The 22,046-nt window shown below is 41.1% G+C and overlaps 1 protein-coding gene across 16 annotated transcripts in view; it reads left to right on the forward strand.

Annotated features, from left to right (window-relative positions):
- LYPD6B (LY6/PLAUR domain containing 6B) overlaps positions 1–22,046 on the forward strand; it is a 213,725-nt gene that overhangs the window by 154,632 nt on the left and 37,047 nt on the right. For 8 of the 16 annotated variants that reach the window (XM_027590060.2, XM_027590061.2, XM_027590064.2 and 5 more), the window contains 4 exons: positions 11,431–11,583; positions 14,077–14,175; positions 17,795–17,925; positions 19,663–20,514. In XM_027590060.2, coding sequence (XP_027445861.1) covers positions 11,469–11,583; positions 14,077–14,175; positions 17,795–17,925; positions 19,663–19,827 — 510 coding nt within the window. In that variant the 5' untranslated portion in view covers positions 11,431–11,468 and the 3' untranslated portion in view covers positions 19,828–20,514. Of the gene's footprint in view, positions 1–11,430; positions 11,584–14,076; positions 14,176–17,794; positions 17,926–18,062; positions 18,184–19,662; positions 20,518–22,046 lie in introns of those variants that run through there. The other 8 variants (XM_027590074.2, XM_027590072.2, XM_027590073.2 and 5 more) reach the window with 4 other exon arrangements.

A 22,046-nucleotide genomic window follows, 5' to 3' on the forward strand; every position in this document is an offset into this window, starting at 1 on the left:
TAACCCTACACCTAAAGGAGCTGGAGAAAGAACAGCAAATAAAGCCTAAACCCAGCAGGAGAAGAGAAATAATAAAGATCAGAGAAGAAATCAATGAAATAGAAACCAAAAGAACAGTAGAACAGATCAACGAAACTAGGAGCTGGTTCTTTGAAAGAATTAAGAAGACTGATTAACCCCTGGCCAGACTGATCAAAAAGAAAAGAGCAATGACCCAAATCAACAAAATCATGAATGAAAGAGGAGAGATCACAACCAACACCAAAGAAATACAAACAATTATAAGAACATATGAGCAACTCTATGCCAGCCAATTAGATAACCTGGAAGAAATGGGTGCATTCCTAGAGATGTATCAACTACCAAACCTGAACCAGGAAGAAATAGAAAACCTGAACAGACCTATAACCACTAAGGAAATTGAAGCAGTCATCAAAAATCTCCCAAGAAACAAAAGCCCAGGGCCAGATGGCTTCCCAGGGGAATTCTATCAGACATTTAAAGAAGAATTAATACCTATTCTTACTGAAACTGTTCCAAAAAATAGAAATGGAAGGAAAACTTCCAAATTCATTTTATGAGGCCACCATTACCTTGATCCCAAAACCAGACAAAGATCCCATCAAAAAGGAGAATTACAGACCAATATCCTTGATGAACATGGATGCAAAAATTCTCACCAAAATACTAGCCAATAAGATCCAACAGTACATTAAAAGGATTATTCACCACGACCAGGTGGGATTTATCCCTGGGCTGCAAGGCTGGTTCAACATCCGCAAATCAATCAATGTGATACAACACATTAACAAAAGAAAGAACAAGAATCATATGATCCTCTCAATAGATGCAGAAAAAGCATTTGACAAAGTACAGCATCCTTTCTTGATCAAAACTCTTCTGAGTATAGGGATAGAGGGTACATACCTCAATATCATAAAAGCCATCTATGAAAAACCTACAGCGAATATCATTCTCAATGGGGAAAAGCTGAGAGCTTTTCCCCTAAGGTCAGGAACGCGGCAGGGATGTCCACTCTCACCACTGCTATTCAACATAGTATTAGAAGTCCTAGCCACAGCAATCAGACAACAAAAAGAAATCAAAGGCATCCAAATCGGCAAAGAGGAAGTCAAACTCTCACTCTTTGCAGATGATATGATACTTTATGTGGAAAACCCAAAAGATTCCACCCCAAAACTGCTAGAACTCATACAGGAATTCAGTAAAGTGGCAGGATATCAAATCAATGCACAGAAATCAGTGGCATTCCTATACACCAACAACAAGACAGAAGAGAGACAAATCAAGGAGTCGATCCCATTCACAATTGCACCCAAAACCATAAGATACCTAGGAATAAATCTAACCAAAGAGGCAAAGGATCTGTACTCAGAAAACTATAAAATACTCAGGAAAGAAATTGAAGAAGACACAAAAAAATGGAAAAACGTTCCATGCTCATGGATTGGGAGAACCAACATTGTGAAGATGTCAATGCTACCTAGAGCAATCTACACATTCAATGCAATCCCCATCAAAATACCATCCACTTTTTTCAAAGAAACGGAACAAATAATCCTAAAATTTGTATGGAACCAGAAGAGACCCCGAATAGCCAGAGGAATATTGAAAAAGAAAAGCAAAGCTGGCAGCATCACAATTCCGGACTTCCAGTTCTATTACAAAGCTGTCATCATCAAGACAGTATGGTACTGGCACAAAAACAGACACATAGATCAATGGAACAGAATCGAGAGCCCAGAAATGGACCCTCAACTCTATGGTCAACTTATCTTTGACAAAACAGGAAAGAATGTCCAATGGCAAAAACACAGTCTCTTCAACAAATGGTGTTGGGAAAATTGGACAGCCACATGCAGAAGAATGAAACTGGACCATTTCCTTACACCACACACAAAAATAGACTCCAAATGGTTGAAAGACCTAAACGTGAGACAGGAGTCCATCCAAATCCTAAAGGAGAACACAGGTAGCAACCTCTTCGACCTCAGCCGCAGCAACTTCTTCCTAGAAACATCACCAAAGGTACAGGAAGCCAGGACAAAAATGAACTATTGGGATTTCATCAAGATAAAAAGCTTTTGCACAGCAAAAGAAACAGTCCACAAAACCAAAAGACAACCGACAGAATGGGAGAAAATATTTGCAAATGACATATCAGATAAAGGGCTAGTATCCAAAATCTATAAGAACTTATCAAACTCAACACCCAAAGGACAAATAATCCAATCAAGAAATGGGCAGAAAACATGAACAGACATTTTTCCAAAGAAGACATCCAAATGGCCAACAGGCACATGAAAAAGTGCTCAACATCGCTCGGCATCAGGGAAATCCAAATCAAAACCTCAATGAGATACCACCTCACACCAGTCAGAATGGCTAAAATTAACAAGTCAGGGAAGGACAGATGTTGGCGGGGATATGGAGAAAGGGGAACCCTCCTACACTGTTGGTGGGAATGCAAGCTGGTGCAACCACTCTGGAAAACAGTATGGAGGTTCCTCAAACAGTTGAAATTAGAGCTACCATTCGATCCAGCAATTGCACTACTGGGTATTTACCCCAAAGATACAAATGTAGGGACCCGAAGGGGTACGTGCACCCCAATGTTTATAGCAGCAATGTCCACAATAGCCAAACTGTGGAAAGAGCCAAGATGTCCATCGACAGATGAATGGATAAAGAAGCAGTGGTATATATACACAATGGAATATTATGCAGCCATCAAAAGGAATGAGATCTTGCCATTTGCAACGACATGGATGGAACTGGAGGGTGTTATGCTGAGTGAAATAAGTCAATCAGAGAAAGACATGTATCATATGACCTCACTGATATGAGGAATTCTTAATCTCAGGAAACAAACTGAGTGTTGCTGGAGTGGTGGGGGGTGGGAGGGATGGGGTGGCTGGGTGATAGACATTGGGGAGGGTATGTGCTACGGTGAGCTTTGTGAATTGTGTAAGACTGTTGAATCACAGATCTGTACTTCTGAAACAAATAACGCAACATATTTTAAGAAAAAAGAAAAAGAAGAAGATAGCAGGAGAGGAAGAATGAAGGGGAGTAAGTCAGAGGGGGAGACGAACCAGGAGAGATGATGGACTCTGAAAAACAAACTGAGGTTTCTAGAGGGGAGGAGGGTAGGGGGATGGGTTAGCCTGGTGATGGGTATTAAAGAGGGCACATTCTGCATGGAGCACTGGGTGTTATGAACAAACAATGAATCATGGAACACTACACCAAAACAAATGATGTAATATATGGTGATTAACATAACAATAAAAAAAAAGAAAACCCAGAAATCGAACCCACAACTATATGGTCAATTAATCTTTGACAAAGCAGGGAAGAATATCCAATGAGAAAAAGACAGTCTTTTCAACAAATGGTTTTGGGACACATGGACAGCTATCTGCAAAAGAATGAAACTGGACCACTTTCTTAACCATACACAAAAATAAAGTAAAAATGGATGAAAGATCTAAATGTGAGACCTGAAATCATAAAAATCCTGGAAGAGAACAGAGGCAGTAACTTGTTTGACATCAGCCATAGCAACTTCTTTCTACATATGTCTCCTGAGGCAAGGGAAACAAAAGCAGAAATGAACTATCGGAACTTCATCAAGATAAAAACTTCTGCACAGCGAAGGAAACAATCAACAAAACTAAAAGGCAACCTATGGAATGGGAGAAGATATTTGCAAATGACATATCAGATAAAGGGTTAGTATCCAAAATATACTATCAATAACTTAAAAGACTCAACACCCCCAAAATGAATAACCCAGTTAAAAAATGGGCCAAAGACATGAATAGACCTTTCTCCAAAGAAGACATCCAGGTGGCCAACAGACACATGAAAAGATGCTCAACATCACTCATCATCAGGGAAATACAAATCAAAACCGCAATGAGATACCACCTCACGCCTGTCAGAATGGCTAAAATCCACAACACAGGAAATAACAAGTGTGGGCAAAGATGTGGAGAAAGGGGAGCCCTCTTGTACTTTTGGTGGGAATGCAAACTGGTACAGCCACTCTGGAAAACAGGCAGGTTCCTCAAAAAGATAAAAATAGAATTACCCTATGATCCAGCAATTGTACTACTAGGTATTTATCCAAAGGATACAAAAATACTGATTTGAAGAGATACATGCACCCTGATGTTTATAACAGCATTATCCACAATAGCCAAATTATGGAAACAGCCCAGGTGTCTGTCAACTGATGAATGGATAAAGAAGATGTGATACACACACACACACACAAAATAGAATATTACTCAGCCATAGAAAAGAATGAAATCTTGCCATTTGCAGTGATGTGGATGGAGCTAAGTGAAATAAGTCAGTCAGAGAAAGATACCATATGATTTCACTCATATGTGGAGTTTAAGAAACAAATGAAGAAAGGGGGAAAAAAAGAGGCAAACCAAGAAACAGACTCTTAACTATAGAGAACACACTGATGGTTCCCAGAGGGGAGGTGGGTGAGAGGATGGGTTAAACGGGTGATGGGGATTAAGGAGTGCTCTTGTTGTGATGAGCACCGGGTGTTGTATGGAAGTGTTGAATCACTAAATTGTACACCGGAAACTTATATTACACTATATGTTAACTAACTGGAATTTAAATAAAAACTTAAAAAAAATGCTGATCCCGTAAAAAAAAAATGTAGAACCAGAATTTTATTCTGGGTGTCCTTTCTGAATCTAAAGTCTGTTGTTTTTCCTCCTTTTCAAAATGATTGTATTAACCCTTGACAGACACATCTCACGTTGAGTTTTTGGCCCCAGTAATATATGTGAGTATTGGGATTATGTCTCTTATTTATTATTTTCTAAGTGCTTAGCAGGGTACAAAAGCATGACTTATAGTCCTACTACTTTTGAAGATTTGGAGAAGCTGGTAATGAGAGGTTGAATCATGATCCTGTTTTTCCCTAGTGAATGTTGTTATCCAAGAAAAAAGTCCATGGAGATTTTATGTTTTCAGATGAAGATAATAGATTGGGCATAAGGTAAAATTCTCTCCTGTATTTTGCTCCAGGCACACAGAAAGGCTAGATTAAATATCTTTAATTCTTTAAAGATATATCTTTATGATACCATAAAAAGAATGAAAGATTCTTTCATATATTTTTTAAAGATTTCATTTATTTATTAGAGCAAACAAGTGAGCATGGGTGGGGAGGGGCAGAGGGAGAAGGAGAAGCAGGCTCCCCACTGAGCAAGAAGCCCAACTCAGGGCTTGGTCCCTGGACCCTGGAATCATGACCTGAGCCGAAGGCAGATGACTTAACTGACTGAGCCACCCAGGTGCCCCAAGAAATTCGTATTTAAACGTAGGGGAAGGAAAGAACTTTTCATTTACCAGAAACAGAATGCTGATTAAAGAAGGTAGAAGCTGTTGTCTTAGGAGTGGGGCTCTCAATGGCCAGGCAAGGTTAGCGGTTGAGACCCCAGTCCCCCTGCAAAGAAGGGAACTAGCACAGTCTGGTGTGAGTCCCATGAACACTGTTCTTGAATTTAATGGGAACCAGAGGATCTCCATTGGCCAACCTGGCCTAACAGCCAGAAGCAAGTAACATAACCCTTGTTGCGGAAGGTAAAGTTTTCTGGCAAATTTCTCCTTTTGAGAGGAGTGTTTGCATCGAGTCCATTCTTTCTGAGTAAAATTTCGGCACTCATTTTGAATTTCCTCTTTGCCTTCTATACTTTTTTACAAGAGAAGCCAGGCCTATTAAAGTTTGTCATTAAAGTGTCTTACTGCGGGATAAGTGATGCTTTCAGGAAGGTGTGAATGTGAGTGTTGATGGGCATGTTGGACTTAGCAGAGTTGCCTCCTTTAAATTATCCATTTCGTTTGTTTTATTGGCGGTTGGAGTTAGCCTTGGCTTGCTGACTCATTTTTAGCAACTGTGCAGGAAGTACCAGTATTTACCACATCTATCTGTTCTTTTTCCTATCTCCTTGTGAGTCCATTTCTCTAACTTTGGACACTCCACCAGCTCCTTACTGCCCACAGTCTCTGTCTTACTTGCTAAGAGAAGTGTTCCTTATAGGTCATAGATAAGATGTTGGTTCTATTCAAAAAGGTGTTTATTGGGTATTTACCATGCACTGAGCCTAGACCTAGGGAACTTAAAAATAACGTAGGTCATGTCCCTGCCCCAAAAGTGTTTATGATGTCAAGGATGTGCTGCTGCTTGAAGCCCCCATCAGCTTTGCATGTTTTCTGTGGATGCATAAAATGCCACAAAAAGGATTTGATGATGATTATTACTCAGACCTGGGACATAGTCATGCTTCTGGACCAAGTGCCATGTAGGTCTTTTACTCTGGGCAGTGGTAGGCCAAAGTCTCAAGTGGGTTTTGTAAATTTGTAAATCTGGCTACGTGCCAATCCCTGGAAGGCCTTTGCGTTGCCCCTCTCTGTGGCATCCCTACAAATGTGCCTTGCAGAAAGCGCCCCTGTCTTTTGTCAAAGGAGCACACTGCCTTCTAGAGCAAGAACTATACTTTCCAAAGAGAGGATCATAAAACAAATGGAAGGCCAGCACCTCAGGTGAAGGGTTTCTGACCAGGCCTACCAGCTGGGAAAAAAGTATAAAAGTAATGTGCTCTGTCTGGGGAGGAATGTTTTTGAGCTGCCCTTGAATTTGAGAAGTGTATACCACATACCTAATGTATGTGTGGAATTTTCTTCGTGTCAAATATAAAAACGTCTAAGTCAAAGGAAACCAAATCATAACAGCTGTATCCTGAAACAGCAAGCAGCCATTCTTAACTATCATTTGGGTCTCAGATTCCTTTGATATACTCAGCCCAGGGGGGAAAATATGTGTAGACACAAAACTTTGCAAATAATCCTAAGAAGCTCACAGGCCACCCCTACCCACTATGAAGAACTCTGCTGTATGTGATGGTCCTGGAGAGAGTAATTGAATGAAGTTTTTTTTTTTTTTTTCCTTCTGGAGCAAAATACAAGCTCTACTGTAATCTTGTTCTGTAACCGAGACTGCAGGGAAAGCCTATTCAGCAAAGTCTCAGCAGACGATTTTTAGTTCAGAGTCTCCGTGAAATGATTCTAAATGTAAAACAACTTTCAGATACCATAGTTAGTCATTTGCTTTTTCATTATCCTTATGTCTTTTGGTTATGAAAGATAAAACAGTCATGTTAACACAAACCTATTCGCAGCAGAATAGATAGAGATAGATCTGGGTACTTAGGAGAAAAGCAGGGTAGGGGAATAGATTATAAAGCCGGCTCTGGAAAATAAGAGACATTTTTATTTAGTGTTTTCCTCATTTGACAGGTAAAACCTTTGCAGTTCTGGAGAATTTTGATAGAATAAGGCTGTGCTGTTTTAGTTAAAAACAAAATGAAAAGACACTAGTGCATATGGAGACAGTATTCCTCCGGTTTGCTTTTCACTACTGTTCAAGGGTAGCAGGCTAGAACAAGCTATGTGGGAATGTTTTGAGGGGATGCTGTGTTCTGGGCAGCATGCTAGGATCTTTACGTGTGGTCTCTGAACCTCTCTTGTACAACGGCAGTGAGGCCACCTTCCCTACCATGCTGTTTTGAAGAATGGAGAAACCAAAACACAAACCTAATCCTTGGGTGTGTTGTTCATTCGGTTGTTTTAAGTCACCTGCCATCTACTCACTCTTTTATTCAGAGAAGCCTTTGTGATTCCCAGATAGGTGAATTCTAAATTCCTCTATATTTTCTATCATTGGCATCCCTTTATTCCGGGAGTTAGAAATAAAGCTAAGGATTTGGGACCTATCACTCTACAGAGACAAAGAATTTTTTCAAAATTAGATAAATTTAAAACCAAACAATTCCTTGATTTTTGTTAGATCCCAAATCCTTGCCACGGCCTGTGAGTGCCTCTATGATCTGGGCCCACCACCTCTGACTCTGTCTACTTCCCCCCTCCTGGGAATGTGCCAGTCACGCTGGCCACTTCCTGAGTTCCCCAACAAGGCATACTCCTTCCTGTTTTGGGACCATGGTATCTTTTCCCTTGGTTCTTTGCTTGGATGCTTTAAGCCCACATATATGTAAAGTAGCTTCTTCTATTCACTAACACATCTCTTTATTGTACTTATCTCAGAATTAGGATTATCTGAAATTATGTTTTTCCCGTCTTCATTGCCTATCTTCTCCTTCTAAAATGCAGACGTCATGAGGGCAAAGACCTCGTTGGCGATCCAGTAATAACAAGGTCTCTCTATGTACTACATGTCAATAATGCCACGTTGCATGAAGGAATGGGATTCTGTCTCACATAGAGATTACACGAGGCAAACCAGGGGTTCTGGCTTATGATTCCTATTTGGAGATTTGTTCATCACAGCAAATGTTTACCCAGTGAGGAATAGAAAATGGTGGACATAGCTCATTAGATAGTTCAAGTGCTTCACATGTTCTAACTAATTTAATTCCTACAACCCTATGAGGTAAGTGTTGTTATTATTATTACTTCCATTTTATAGATGCAAAGGTTGTGGTATGGGGAGGTTAAGGAACTTGCACGAGGCTCCACAGACAGTACGTTTGGAAGGAGGTATTTGAGCGAATGCTCTTTAGTACTGGATAGAAAGCACCCATGTGCCCAGCACTGGGTTGAGTGCTTCATATACATGATGTAATTTAGTCCGTGCTTTGACACCCTGGGGTAGGGACTGTTGTTATGCCTCTTCTACAGATGGGTAAGCTGAGGCTTGGAAAGTTTAAGCAACTTGTCTGAAGTCCCATCTTTGCTTAGTGATGGAAAAGGGACTGAATGTAGACAGTATGACTCGGAAAGCTATAATCGTAGGCATCTCCATTATATAGGAATGTGGATTGCTATTGGAGCACAGTGAATGTGAGGTTTTTGGGAGAGGGGTTAGTCTCCCCTACTCAAGAGATTCCCTACTGGTGTAAAGCCAGGGTCTTCATTCCTGGGTTCCAGATTCACAATGAATATGGAACAGTCCAACTCAGAGAAATGAATAAGAGAATCAGAATTTGTTTTTTTTTTTAAGATTTTATTTATTTATTTGAGAGAGAGAATGAGATAGAGAGAGAGCACGAGAGGGAAGAGGGTCAGAGGGAGAAGCAGACTCCCCGCCGAGCAGGGAGCCTGATGCAGGACTCGATCCCGGGACTCCAGGATCATGACCTGAGCCGAAGCAGTTGCTTAACCAACTGAGCCACCCAGGCACCCAAGAGAAGCAGAATTTGTACCAGTATAATACATTCCTTGCTTGTCTGTAAGGAATAATACAGTTAGCTTTAAGAAACGGGCATTTTCTTCAGAAAGAGCGTAAAAATAGGGTTTAGAAATCTGATAACTCTGAAAGGTCATTTTTGGTTTCTAAAATGAATCAGGACAGAAATATATATATATAGTGTGTGTGTGTGTGTGTGTGTATAATCTCATATAAAATATATACATAATATAGAAACAGTAGGTCTCATTCTGTCCTGAGCTGAAATGCAGTGTATAAAGTTTAGCACTATTGATTTTTGAAACTTACCAGGTTTTCCTTTACACTGAGTACTTCCTTAGAGACTCCATTCTCAGTGGCAGAAGCCATCTGTAGGGATGGGGATGCTGTGGCTATATTTTGTCTGCTATCCAGTTCCATCTCCAGAGATAGGCATTATTAGCCACACATGCAAAACCAGTCTACTCACAACACAAGAGGGGGAGGTAAAATCCCTAGATTCCATGCGTTATTACCCTGGCTTCAAACAAAATATCCATGTGAAGGATTATGCTCATATGTGCAGAGATCAAACTTTTCTTCTTTGAAAAATTCCCTAAACCTACTGAGACCAGCTGATTCAGCAAGAAGAAAATGAGTTCAGGCAATGTTATTGAACTCTAAGACTCTAGCATTTTCACAGACTTGTATTACAAGTGCTGTTACCTACACAATCCTAAATGAGTCTACGTGAGCCTATATTTGATGCTTACAATTACCCCAGTGTGTGGGCAGAACGGGTGTTATTAAGTCACTTTACAGATGAGGAAATTGAGGTTAATAGAGCTTAAAGAGCTTGCCCAAGGTCAAGCAGCTAATAAATAGCAGAGCCAATACCTGAACCAAAGTCTTTGGACTCCAAGTTACCTCCTTTTCTGCTGCCCACACCTCTCCCTTGCCAAAGAGAACCCGTTTATGGTGACACTGTAGGTTCTTAGCATCTCTCCTAAAGATTTTCTTAATACCAGGTTGCTTCTAGAGGGTAGGACCTATGGGGACTTAAGATGAACTATCTTACTCAGTGCTCTGTGGACATCTGTTTCATTGGGTACCAAACCTGCCTACTTTAAGTCTTTGAAAGCTGTGAGTAGTATATGTGAGCTAGGACTAACATTACATGGTTTTCAGCTTTTCAAAGAACTTTTATTCGATTTCCTCTAGAACCTCCTGGCAGCTTCTTGCACAGGGTATGAGAGACACAGGTGCGGATGGCATTCTTACAGTGACTCCATTCTGTTTTTCCCTGTCTCCGTGCTCTGGGATCCTGATGAGACTCTATTTCTCAAATTCATTGTTCTTTTATGCACCATGCTTCCCACTGCTCCAACTCTCATGGTTTCTTCCAGGTTTTGAAAACTGTTACCTGTACCTCTGAAACAAATAATACATTATATGTTAAAAAAAATAAAAAAGAAGAAGATAGCAGGAAGGGAAAAATGAAGGGGGGGAAATCGGAGGGGGAGACGAACCATGAGAGACTATGGACTCTGAGAAACAAACTGAGGGTTCTAGAGGGGAGGGGGTAGGGGGATGGGTTAGCCTGGTGGTGGGTATTAAAGAGGGCACGTTCTGCATGGAGCCCTGGGTGTTATACACAAACAATAAATCATGGAACACTATATCAGAAACTAATGATGTAATGTATGGTGATTAACATAACATAATAAAATGAAAAAAAAAAAAACGTTGCAGAATTTCTCAAACCCAAGTGTTTACTCAGAAAAATGGCATTGCAGAAAGGTGGCTTGGTAACTTCAGGTAACCATGCCTCTGAACCCTGGTTGTTAAGAGATTGGGTGATTCAGCACAAAGCACCCCGGCCAGCCTCAGGCAGTGAGGGAATGGGGTGCAGCCACACCCACGCTGCTTGCTTGTTCTTCCTGAGCCTAGAAGGCCTTTGGGTGTCCTGCTCCAGCTGGGCTGGCTAGTGCCGAGGCCTAACCAGTAGAAGGCAGTCACCGCTTAACTTTCACCTGGGTGGGAAGAATGCCATTTACTCACAGGTATGGGCCCTGCAAGTATATGGTGGAATATATTTGAATAATCAGGCTTTCCAAAGGAAAGCAAAACATACTCCTACTGATACACAAAATGCAAATAAATGCGACCAGTGTCTCTCTTCATCGTAGATATGTGAGTTTTGGATTTTCCCACAACGAAGGTCAGAATGCTGCCCCTCCGTCATGCTCTGGCCGTAGCTGTTGTCCAGATCTTTATCTTGTCAGAAAACTGGGCATTGGCCAAGAATATCAACTTCTACAACGTGAGGCCTCCTCTGGACCGTAAGTACCCGTTGAGTCATAGTTCGCGACTGTGGGGTCAGGGTGACTATTCAAAGTCCCTCTTTTCACCTGTCCTAACTTCACCCGCTCTGGAACATTTGGGTTATACCTAGAATAAACCAGGAAGTCTTCACTGCTTCCCTGGGGCGGGTAATTCATGGTGACGGAAGTTTGCTCCATTTCTTTAAAATGGTTTGGCTTTCTGCCGAAGTCTCAAAGGGGTTCTTGTTTAAAATAATCTCTTGAACACTGTTCCTAGGAATGGCTTAGCAGAGAAAATTCAGTGTTCTTTGTTGATCCCTTTGTTGGAGAAGGATATTGGCTGTAGGAAGTTTCTCCATAAATGATACATTCTTTCAAATGGTCATTAACAATTTTGGAACAGATTAGTTTGAAATTTGGAGGGAAATAACTACTTGGATTTTCATTAATATGCACAGTCGCCATTAGAAAGAAAACTTCCTCCCACTAATTATTTTAAAAAAGCAAGTATCAGTGAATATCATCTATAGGATAAAATAAATATATTTTTTAAAAAGATTTTATTTATTTTAGAGTGAGAGTGCACAAATGGGGAGGGGCAGAGGGAGAGGGAGAGAGAATCTCAAGCAGACTCTGGACCTTATATACATATATCCTCTCTCTTTCTTTCTCTTCAGACAAGTAAAACTTCCGTGATACACTTTATTAGAGAAAGGTTGTTATAGATAACAGTTGTTTGGTAGAAATACCAAAGCCTGTGGTTCCCACACCTGGAAGAGCAGCAGAATCATGATATAAGACTTGAAACTACATATTCCTTGGTCCCTTCTGCAGAGATTCAATAGTCAGAAGGGTGGGATGCAGATTATTTTTTTCTTTCCTTTTTCTCCCCGACCCCCTCTTCTTTTTAAAAAAGTTTTCCTGATACTATTGATGCACGCACATCCAGGTTTAGGAACCACTGTATTTATACTACTTTTTTTTTTTTTAAGATTTATTTATTTATTTTAGAGAGAGAGAGTGCACACATGCAAGCAGGGAGAGGGGCAGAGAGAGGGAGAAGGAGAGAATCTCAAGCCAACTCCCCACTGAGTGTGGAACCTGATGTAGGGCTCGATCCCATGACCCTGAGAATATGATCTGAGCCGAAATGAAGAGTCAGACACCTAACCGATTGAGCCACACAGATGCCCCTAACTACTTCTAAATGAAGCCTATATCGGGACTCTTCTTTACGTTGTGCTTTTTTATTATTTAGGACATTGTATGTGCATGTGCATACATGTATATATATATATATATATATATATATATATATATATATATCACACACACATTACACATGTGTACCACACATGCACATCTTGAACTATCATTTATTATACATTTCTAAATTGGTAATGATTATATACTAATAGCTTAATGACATGGCACAGACACAGTTTTAATAAAATCTAAATTATACATTTTCAACTTTCTAAGACTAAAACAATTTTATGACGAGAAAAAAACATCATTTAAAAAAATGAAGAAAGATATATTTGACCAACGTGTGGTCAGATTACTAGGATGGTTTGGGATTCTCCTTGATCTTTATCTGTTTTATTCTCCAAAAATGGAAGAATTGAAAGTTTTACACAAGGTTTTGTATCATGGCTTGTAAAGAAATGTCAAATTTATTATACCTTCAACTTCTTTCCCATTAAAACAAGATACAAGGTAGAAAAAAAAAAGCATGAGGATAAAAAGGACATTCTCATTGCTTTCAGTCCACATTGCCAGCAGTCATAATTCCTGCTTTCTGTAACACTCTAGCCTGAGCATAAGAGCCTGAGAATTACTACCATCCTTATATTAAATGTTACATTCCTGATTGAGGTCCAATGTTGGGATAATTGACATAATATCAAGTGAGATTGCTGTAATGGAAGTGCATGTGGATGGAGACTAGCCTGATTTGATGGGCCAGGGACTCTACTAGATATTTTTATTGCAACCTCCTGTTTAATCTTCATGATTTCTCTGCATGTCATGGGGATCCACATTGTTAGTATTACTGTAAATATTATTATTTCTTGGAAACTAAAAACCACACAACTACTTAGTGGGAAGAGCAGAATTCAAGCCCATGTTGACCTGACTCTAGTTCTTCTCAGGGGCCACACTATACCAATATTTGGTTCTGATACTATCCCCACCCTTGCCCGTTCTCTCAACTCCCACTTATTCCCCAGTTATAAATTGTAATGGAACGATATTTCAAAGTGGCTTGTGGAATCATTTTCATTACTCTCTAGTAGGTAAGTAGACAAAGTATTTTAAAGAAAAGGGAATAAAGAACATGCCCCAAGTCTGGCAGTTCCATCCAGCTCCCTAGCAACAACAATTCTCAGGATGATGGCGTGTACATTTTGTTTGATCTAACAAAAGTTGCTAATTTTGTGCCATCTTTGATGTTTGAAATTTTGTCCTTTGTAACCTTTCTGTTTCACTGTGCATTTTTCTTTAAAGCTACGCCATTTCCAAACAGCTTCAAGTGTTTTACCTGTGAAAATGCAGGAGATAATTATAACTGCAATCGATGGGCAGAAGACAAATGGTGTCCACAAAGTAAGTGGGCTGAGTTTGGAAGACGCTCTTGTGATCATACCTCATTTAGTTCTCTCTTAACTGGCCCTGAGCAGACATGTTTTATATAATGGGATTAGCATATCAACAGGCTGACGATGTTCTGTCTAAATCAGATTTTTTTTTACGAGACTATGCAGATTTTAGACTATTCTGAGAGTATTTGGAAACTGATGGCATACCCTCAATTTGTCGATGTGTGTGCCTCCAAGGATAATCTCTTAAATAATATTTATCAGGCAGAACAAATAGACCACAATATTGTCTAAGGCATCCTAAGAATTTCAGAAATGCTTGCTCATCAAGCAAGAAAAGTCATACGTACTGGCTAACGCAAAGAAAGGTTTTTATACTCTTGAGATACATTGATGCTTTGGTAACTCATTCATTCATTTGACAAACATTTGAATATCTTTTTTGTTTGCTTAGTTCACTGACACGTCTCTAGTGCCTAATCCAGTTGCCTGGCCCATACTAAGCACTCAGTAAATATTTGTTGATAGAATGAATGCATGCCTTTGATTAGGTGGTCAGGGAAATCTCTGAGGAACTAAGACCTGACTGACCAAAAACAGGGCAGCCACGTGGAGATATATAGAAAGAACATGCCGGGAAGAGGGAACAGCAAATACAAAGTCTCTAGGAGACAAGATTTGGCCTCTTCAATCAACAGGAAGAAGACTGGCCAGTGAGGCTTCGTAGCAGATAGAGAAAGAATCTCATGGAAATAAGGACCGGGGCACACAGGATTTTGGATTTTTTTCTGGTAGAATTTGGATTTCATTATAAATGTGATGGGAAGGTGGTAGGGTGTTACATGCTAGGGGAGCACAGGATTCTAGTTGTGTTCTAAAATACTGCTCTGCTGCCATGTGGAGCATGGGTGGTTGGGGACAAGAGTAGAGGGGGGGACACCAGGTGGGGTCTTTCATTGTCTTCAGGCAGGAGAAATGGCAACTGGGCCTAGGGTGGTAAGAATCGAGGGACAAGAAGTTCAATGATTTAATATATACAAACTTGGCGGTAAAGCAGACAGGATGTGCTGATGGGGGACTTGGAATTGGAAAGCTCTACTTAGAGCTGTAAGAAGACCAGGCTATTCAGATTTTAGGAGGTACTGGTTTTTTTTTAGGTTTTCAGACTTAAAAGGCCAAGAAAAGCCATCAAACCAACCATCTTTTCCAGAGTTAAAGATTACCAGTTTTGGTCTACTATTACCTTGACTCTTTTGGAAATGTCTGTATCATATTCTATAAAGCAGTGAAATAGCCTTACTTCTTCCAGAGAAAGCCAGTGTGTGACACCAATAAATAGTCCACACGGCAGACCTCTATGGGGCCTGCGAATCTGATGCTGTAAATTAGCACAAATGGTTGTGACATCTACTTGGCAGTATTTGTCATGATTTCTTTTCAAAAGTAATTATTATAATTTTTTCTTGACGTTCTTTTACATTTCTGTAAAGTGACCCTAAATTGGGTATGTGCTTCTGCGTACATGTACATATGTTATGCATTTGGAGATGTGTTTCTACATTTTGCACAGAAATATATCTTCGTTACTTCATAGTTTTCAAAGTTGGCCAATGCTTTCTTTATTACCTTACTTCAGAAGGGTGGGTATCGTTCTTTCCCTGTTTGCTTTAAATTCCTCTGAAACATTCGGTGCTAAGAATTAAGACCATAGTCAATTGGGGCATTGATGTCCATTCTTGTGTTTTAACTTCACAGACTATATTATTTTGAATTACATCAAAACACTGTTCCCACTAGGTCTGTGTGTAACACTTCAAATTGTCATTTATTAATCAAAGCCATTTTTAATGGGAACGTGCATGGATATTTGGGGTTTTAGAATTTCACGTCTGTTGAAACGGATGGACAAAAGAGGAATCCTGCAGCTTTCTACCACCAAGAAAATGTCAGAGATGGGAGAGGTGAAGCCCGCGAGCTCTTCCAGGTCCCCCCTGCACACCTGACTCTTTAAGAGCTTGCCATGGAATAACCCCCTCATTCCAGTGTGCATGATGGAACATTCTTGACTGTACTCCAGTCAAGCCCCAAAGATACTAACCATCTGGAATTCTAACTGAGGGTGTAATTTTGTACAATTTGCCACTATTTAGGAGAGTGATAGTCAACCATTTCTTAGGGTGAACAGGCTCACAGCTATTGTTCTTTGTCATCTCAGGTTTCCTTTCCCCTTCGAGTTTTCCTTCTGTGGTCTGTCAGTGTTGTGAAGAGCGGTTCTCTGTGTAACAGGATATGACAAGAATGACATGTCTTGTTTTATTTACCCTGGCTTCTGTTCTGACTTTCCAGGGCTGCTTTAGCACGGGTGACATTTTATAGGAACACACACAGCTACCAGTTTTCAGCTCCCCTTTGTTTGAAGTCTAAGTTGAAATGCCTTTCCAAAACATTATAGTCGTTCCTTTTCCTTCCGAATGTGGAAGTCAACTACTTGTGTCAAGTGCCCTACACCATCATCTGATTTAGTACTAAGTATGCCGAGAGGCAGAATAGTGTTCTGGTGAAGAGTACAAACCCTAGAAAACTGCCCAGGTTAGAATCCTACCTTCCACCACCTTCTACCTAATGTAACCATGGGCAAGACACTGTGCCTTTGTTTTTCTTGATCTGTAAAATGATATTAATAAGACTTGTCTTAAGCCTTATTGTAAGGGTTGACTGAGTGAATACATGCTAGAGTGCCTAGCTGGTGGTATCCCCTCAGTATGTGTTAATATTATTTGAAGTTTACAACAACCTTATCAAAATGTCAGCATACTTGTCAACATCATTTTATTCAAAAGTAAGTGAGCTTAAAGGACCTAATGGGGCTCACTTGTAACTGAGGCAGTTCTGTGAAGCCAAGGGTTCTCCGTATTAAATAAGTTTTCCTCCCATTTTATGGGATTGCTGCTCTAGTCCATTCTCAATAAACTAAGGAGCATTGCACTGGCCTGAGATCACTATAGAGAGATGCAAAACTAAAGCAGAAGTTCCTTGGATATTGAATGAAATCACTTTCTTTAAAAGTAGTAAAACGTGAGTGCTTAAAGCCATATGGAAAGTTGTAGAAATGAGCGAGCTGTGTGGCAGGGAGGGGACAGAGACAGTTAGAGTTAAGAAAGGGGAGAAAAATGGGAATACTCAGGAAAAGTCAAACACTATGGGAGGATTAGAGCGTGCGTAAGAACTGCGTGCATCAGGAAGGTGGTCTTGATGTATACTTTAAAGCACCTGCTTTTCATTTACCACATATCTCTTAGTAGACAAGAAACAAATGCTGAATAATACACCAAGAAGTGCTCTAACCCATTGCATTTTACATTTACACCTTTCATTCCATAGAGTCCTAGAACCCATGCTTCAGAGGGAGGGAGACAGAGATACAGGCACTTTGATATGAAATAGCAGACCTAAGGTCAGCTTTAGAGGGCACCAAAGGATAGGTGTCCACTCCTGCCATTAAACCTCTTGCCTAGAAACCTAAGGATTGTCCTGAATTTTAGTCCTGTCTGAAGTGAATGTTGAGCCTCTCTTTTGCAATGTGAAACGTGTGGTTGCCTTTTTTTTTTTTTTTTCTTCCTGCCTAGATACACAGTACTGTCTGACAGTTCACCACTTTACCAGTCATGGAAGAAGTACATCCATTACCAAAAAATGTGCCTCCAGAAGTGAATGTCATTTTGTTGGCTGCCACCACAGCCGAGATTCTGAACATACAGTAAGGAGTGTGTGTGTGTGTATAAAGTTACTCTCCTGAGGTTTGTTACTGATGGGTAGTTATACATTATGGAAAGGCAGGAAGGATAAGTGAGATTTGTGTACATGTTTACTCTTTGCGGAAACACTCCCTGACAGGGATGCAACGGAGACCACAGAGAAGTGGAAGACTCTTCGTCCTTCAAGAAAAAAATAATGTCACTGGAAACAAATACTAATTCCCAAACCACACAGCTACACCCTGGACCTCAGACTTCAGGTAGATTGAAGTCGGCTCTGGAAGCCCAAGACCAAACCACCCATGAGAGAATGGCAAACACTACAGAGCCCAGCTCATGTATTTTCTCTATGGCCAGGTATCACGGGGCACACTGGCCGGTGAAGCTGGAAGGTGGAAAGAGGGAAATGGGGGAGTCCTGGTGTCACCCCCACCTCTGCTTAGATGAGAAAGTGAGAGTCTGAAAGAATCTGTTTAATAGGATGAACTATGGATAGATTTTAGATCACCTGATCTCGATTTTCTCATTCTAAATGAGCCGTTTTCCTCTTTTATATGCCTGGAATTCTGAAGTGTTTGTGAAAAAAAATTACTTGAAAAGTGTGTGAATTACATGAGATTTTAAGAATTTGATTTAGTTTATGTGTACAGAAAGTGGTTCTGACACCAGTGGCTTTCTGCTCTGGCTCCATAGGAGAGTCACCTGGGGAGCTTTCATAGCTATGTTCATTGTCGGGGGTGGGGTGGGGGGGGAACATCCCAGATCAGCTGAAACAGAACTTCAGGGTGGAGTCTTAGGCATCAGCATCTTTCCTTTTTTTAAAGCTCCCCAAGGAGATTCTCACGTGCAGCCAGGGTTGAAAGCTGCCAATAAAGGTACTTCTGAGTCGCTGCCCTTTTCTTAGCTAGCCAGCCTGGACGCCTCTATGAATGGCTAGCTAGGTTTATCAGGTTGAAGCATTGTTCCAGGTATTATGACAGGAGATTGCCTCCCCTGAAAAACATCTTGTGCTGTGAGGGGACAAGCCTTTTTCAACCACCCAGCAGCCATAATTAGCAAGCCATTGCTGCTGTAACAATAGGAATCAGGTGCTAGGATAGACAATAGAGAGTCATTATTATCCCCTAACAAGTAGTACCGAGAAAGAAAATCAATGAGCAATCCAAAAGGTTCCTAGCTTTCATTTTTGTTTCAGTGTTTCTCCTTACAAACCTTAGATTTGTTGACTCAATCAAGCAGTCTTATTCAGTTTCCCTTCCTCTTCTTTTCCTTGCTTATACTTGGCTTGCTGCAGATAAATCACTGTTAAATGAAAAGACTGTCAAGATAGTCCTTACTTCCGGGTCAGTCGGGGGTGGGGGAGAAGGTACTCAGGGGGCCTGAGTGTCTCGTAGACTGGATGAGCTGGTTAACTCTAAAGATTTTTATTTATTTATTTATTCATTTGAGACACAGTCATAGAGAGCATGAGCAGGGGGAGAAGCAGAGGGAGGGGGGAAGCAGGCTCCCCACTGAGCCAGGAGCCCGATGTGGGGCTCGATCCCAGGACCCCGGGACCACGACCTGAGCCAAAAGCAGACGCTCAACCATCTGAGCCACCCAGGCACCCTGAGTTGGTTAACTCTAATTCTACCTAATCTCAGTGCTGAAGAAGCTTGATTTTGTGGCTCTTTGCTTCACCCTTCCCTCTCCTTCCCATCACTCACCCTCTTTCCCCTCTCCTCTTGCCTTTGTGACAGGAGTGTAGGTCTTGCTGTGAAGGTATGATCTGTAATGTAGAGTTACCCACCAACCACACGAATGCGGTCTTCGCCGTGATGCACGCGCAGAGAACATCTGGCAGTGGTGCCCCCACACTCTGCCTACCAGTGCTTGCCTGGGTCTTCGTGCTTCTGCTGATATGAGGCCACTGTTCCTAGGAGAGGGAGAAACTGCCCCATGAAGCACCGGCCACGAACTGTGTGAACACAACATTTGAGCGAAGACCAGTCTCGCACTTGGAGAGTGCACCTTGGACCCCAAAGCAGAAGCCAGTTGTTTGCTGAGCTAAAACACTCCTGCATCAGGCCACAGGATTGAGGGAAGGGGACATGGCAGGAACTGAGAGGATCGCCACAGGCTTCCTGGCCAGAGGGCCTGCATTTTGTCACTTCCGCAGGGAGGAGCCTGCCCAGCATCTGCAACGGGCGCGTGGCGGTAAGCCTGTGGTGTTTCTGACTGCCCAGGCCGTTAGCTGAAGGGACACGTCGACCTCAAGACTCTTTCGGAAGCTGCTGGGTCAGACCCTCACGTTGCTGTGTGTGATTAGCTCAGTGTCTCTATGAAATCTTACCCTTCCCCTGTGAGAAAGCAATTTCCCCACCAATGACATAGTCAATGAGAAAGGCCACTAGCTATAGGAAGAAAACTTCCAGTTGAACTAATATGAAACCCATTTGCTCATGTGGGGGGAAATAAAGCTTTTAAATTATACAGTGTAGAATCCATGCTTGTATGTGTTTCTTGATTGACCTGGCGACCTTGGATAAAACATTTACCAGTGTCATAAAGGAGGTCACTGAAGTTATGTTTCCATGCACCATAGGTGATATGTTCTGGCTTAAATTATAAACTTCCATGCCCAAAGTGACCTAGCTTTCTCTTTTTGGAAAGGACACTTCTTGGGATGTTAAATGCAAATTAGTGAATTGAGAAGATCAGGAAGCCTTCCTGATGCAGAAGGATGACACCTCCTCCTATGATGCACCCTCCCCAGTAGCAGCTTAACTTCAAAGAAACTGGCAAGAGGGCCCCTCCCCCATACGGTCAAGTTTTCTCTGAATGTCAGGGCCACCAAGTGACCTTTCTAAAAACATGCTAAAATGTTTGGTTCCTTTGTCTCGTCTTTGCCTTTTTTAACAGTCTCAGCAACTTCTTTCTGTTTCCAGAATCCTGATTTCCTGCCTTTACAGATAGGGTGACCTTCAAACACTCTGCCCTTTTATGTATGGTGATGAGTAGATGGAGTTTTTTGTTTTTTAACTGAGCATCCACCATCAGAACACTGGGTGCTCCATAGAATCCATTAATGATGCTATCCTTGCTATGTGGGCTCACCTATGGTGGGAGTCAGCAAACTATGGTCCATGAACCAAACATGTCCTACCACTTTTAGTCTGCTGGATTTCTGTAACAAATACACTATTGATTATGTGGCTTAAAAACATTTAATCCTTACAGTTCTAGGGGTTGAGAAGTCCAAGATTAAGGTGCCAGCAGATCAGAGATCTGGTGAGGGCCCTCCTGGTTTGCAGACCACCATCTACTTATATTTATACAGGGCAGAGAGAGACTGGTCTCTTTACTCCCTTATAAGGGCTCTGGTCCCATTCATGACCACTCCACCTTCATGATTTAATTAACTCCCAAAGACCACACATACAAATACCATCAAATTGGGAATTGAAGTTTCAACATATGAATTTTGAAGGGACACGAGCATTCAGTCCACAGCAACCATGTATTTTTGTGAATAAGGTTTTATTGGAACACAGCCATGTCTTCATTTACAGAGTGTCTATGGCTGCTTTCCCACAACAGCAAGGATGAGAAGATGCGACAGAGAGTGTATGGTCTATAAAGTCTGAAAGATTCATCTTGTCCTTTACAGTGGAAGTTTGCTGGTGCCTAACCTATGAAATGGCAGAAGAACATTAAGAGAAACCTGCTTGCTTTGGAGGGACTGTGGTACTCAGTGGTTATGCACCCTGTGTGGTGGTTTGCCAAATAACTTCCTTTATATTCTTTGTCTTCTGCATCAGTGAATTTTTCTTCTCTGTTTTGATTTTGTTCCACTCATTCGATTCAGTTTCTTAGTTGTTATGTGCTGATGTCAGGTGCTGGGCTGTATATTTGTTTCTTCTCGTCCTTGATGCCCTGGGAGCATCTCCTCTTAAGGTTCTTTAGCTTCCAATAAAACAGGGAGGGAGCAGACATCATTATCTCCCTGTCTCTGTCTTAATCTTAGACTCACCTGGAAGCAACAGTTTTGAAGCTTGATGTAGATTTATCCCTCCTTTCACTCAGCACCTTGAAGTATTTGAGTTCTCATAGCTTATGCTTGTTTGAAATTAATTATATATGG

The sequence above is a fragment of the Zalophus californianus genome, chromosome 3, assembly GCF_009762305.2.
Source record: "Zalophus californianus isolate mZalCal1 chromosome 3, mZalCal1.pri.v2, whole genome shotgun sequence".
Classification (NCBI taxonomy): Eukaryota; Metazoa; Chordata; class Mammalia; order Carnivora; family Otariidae; genus Zalophus; species Zalophus californianus.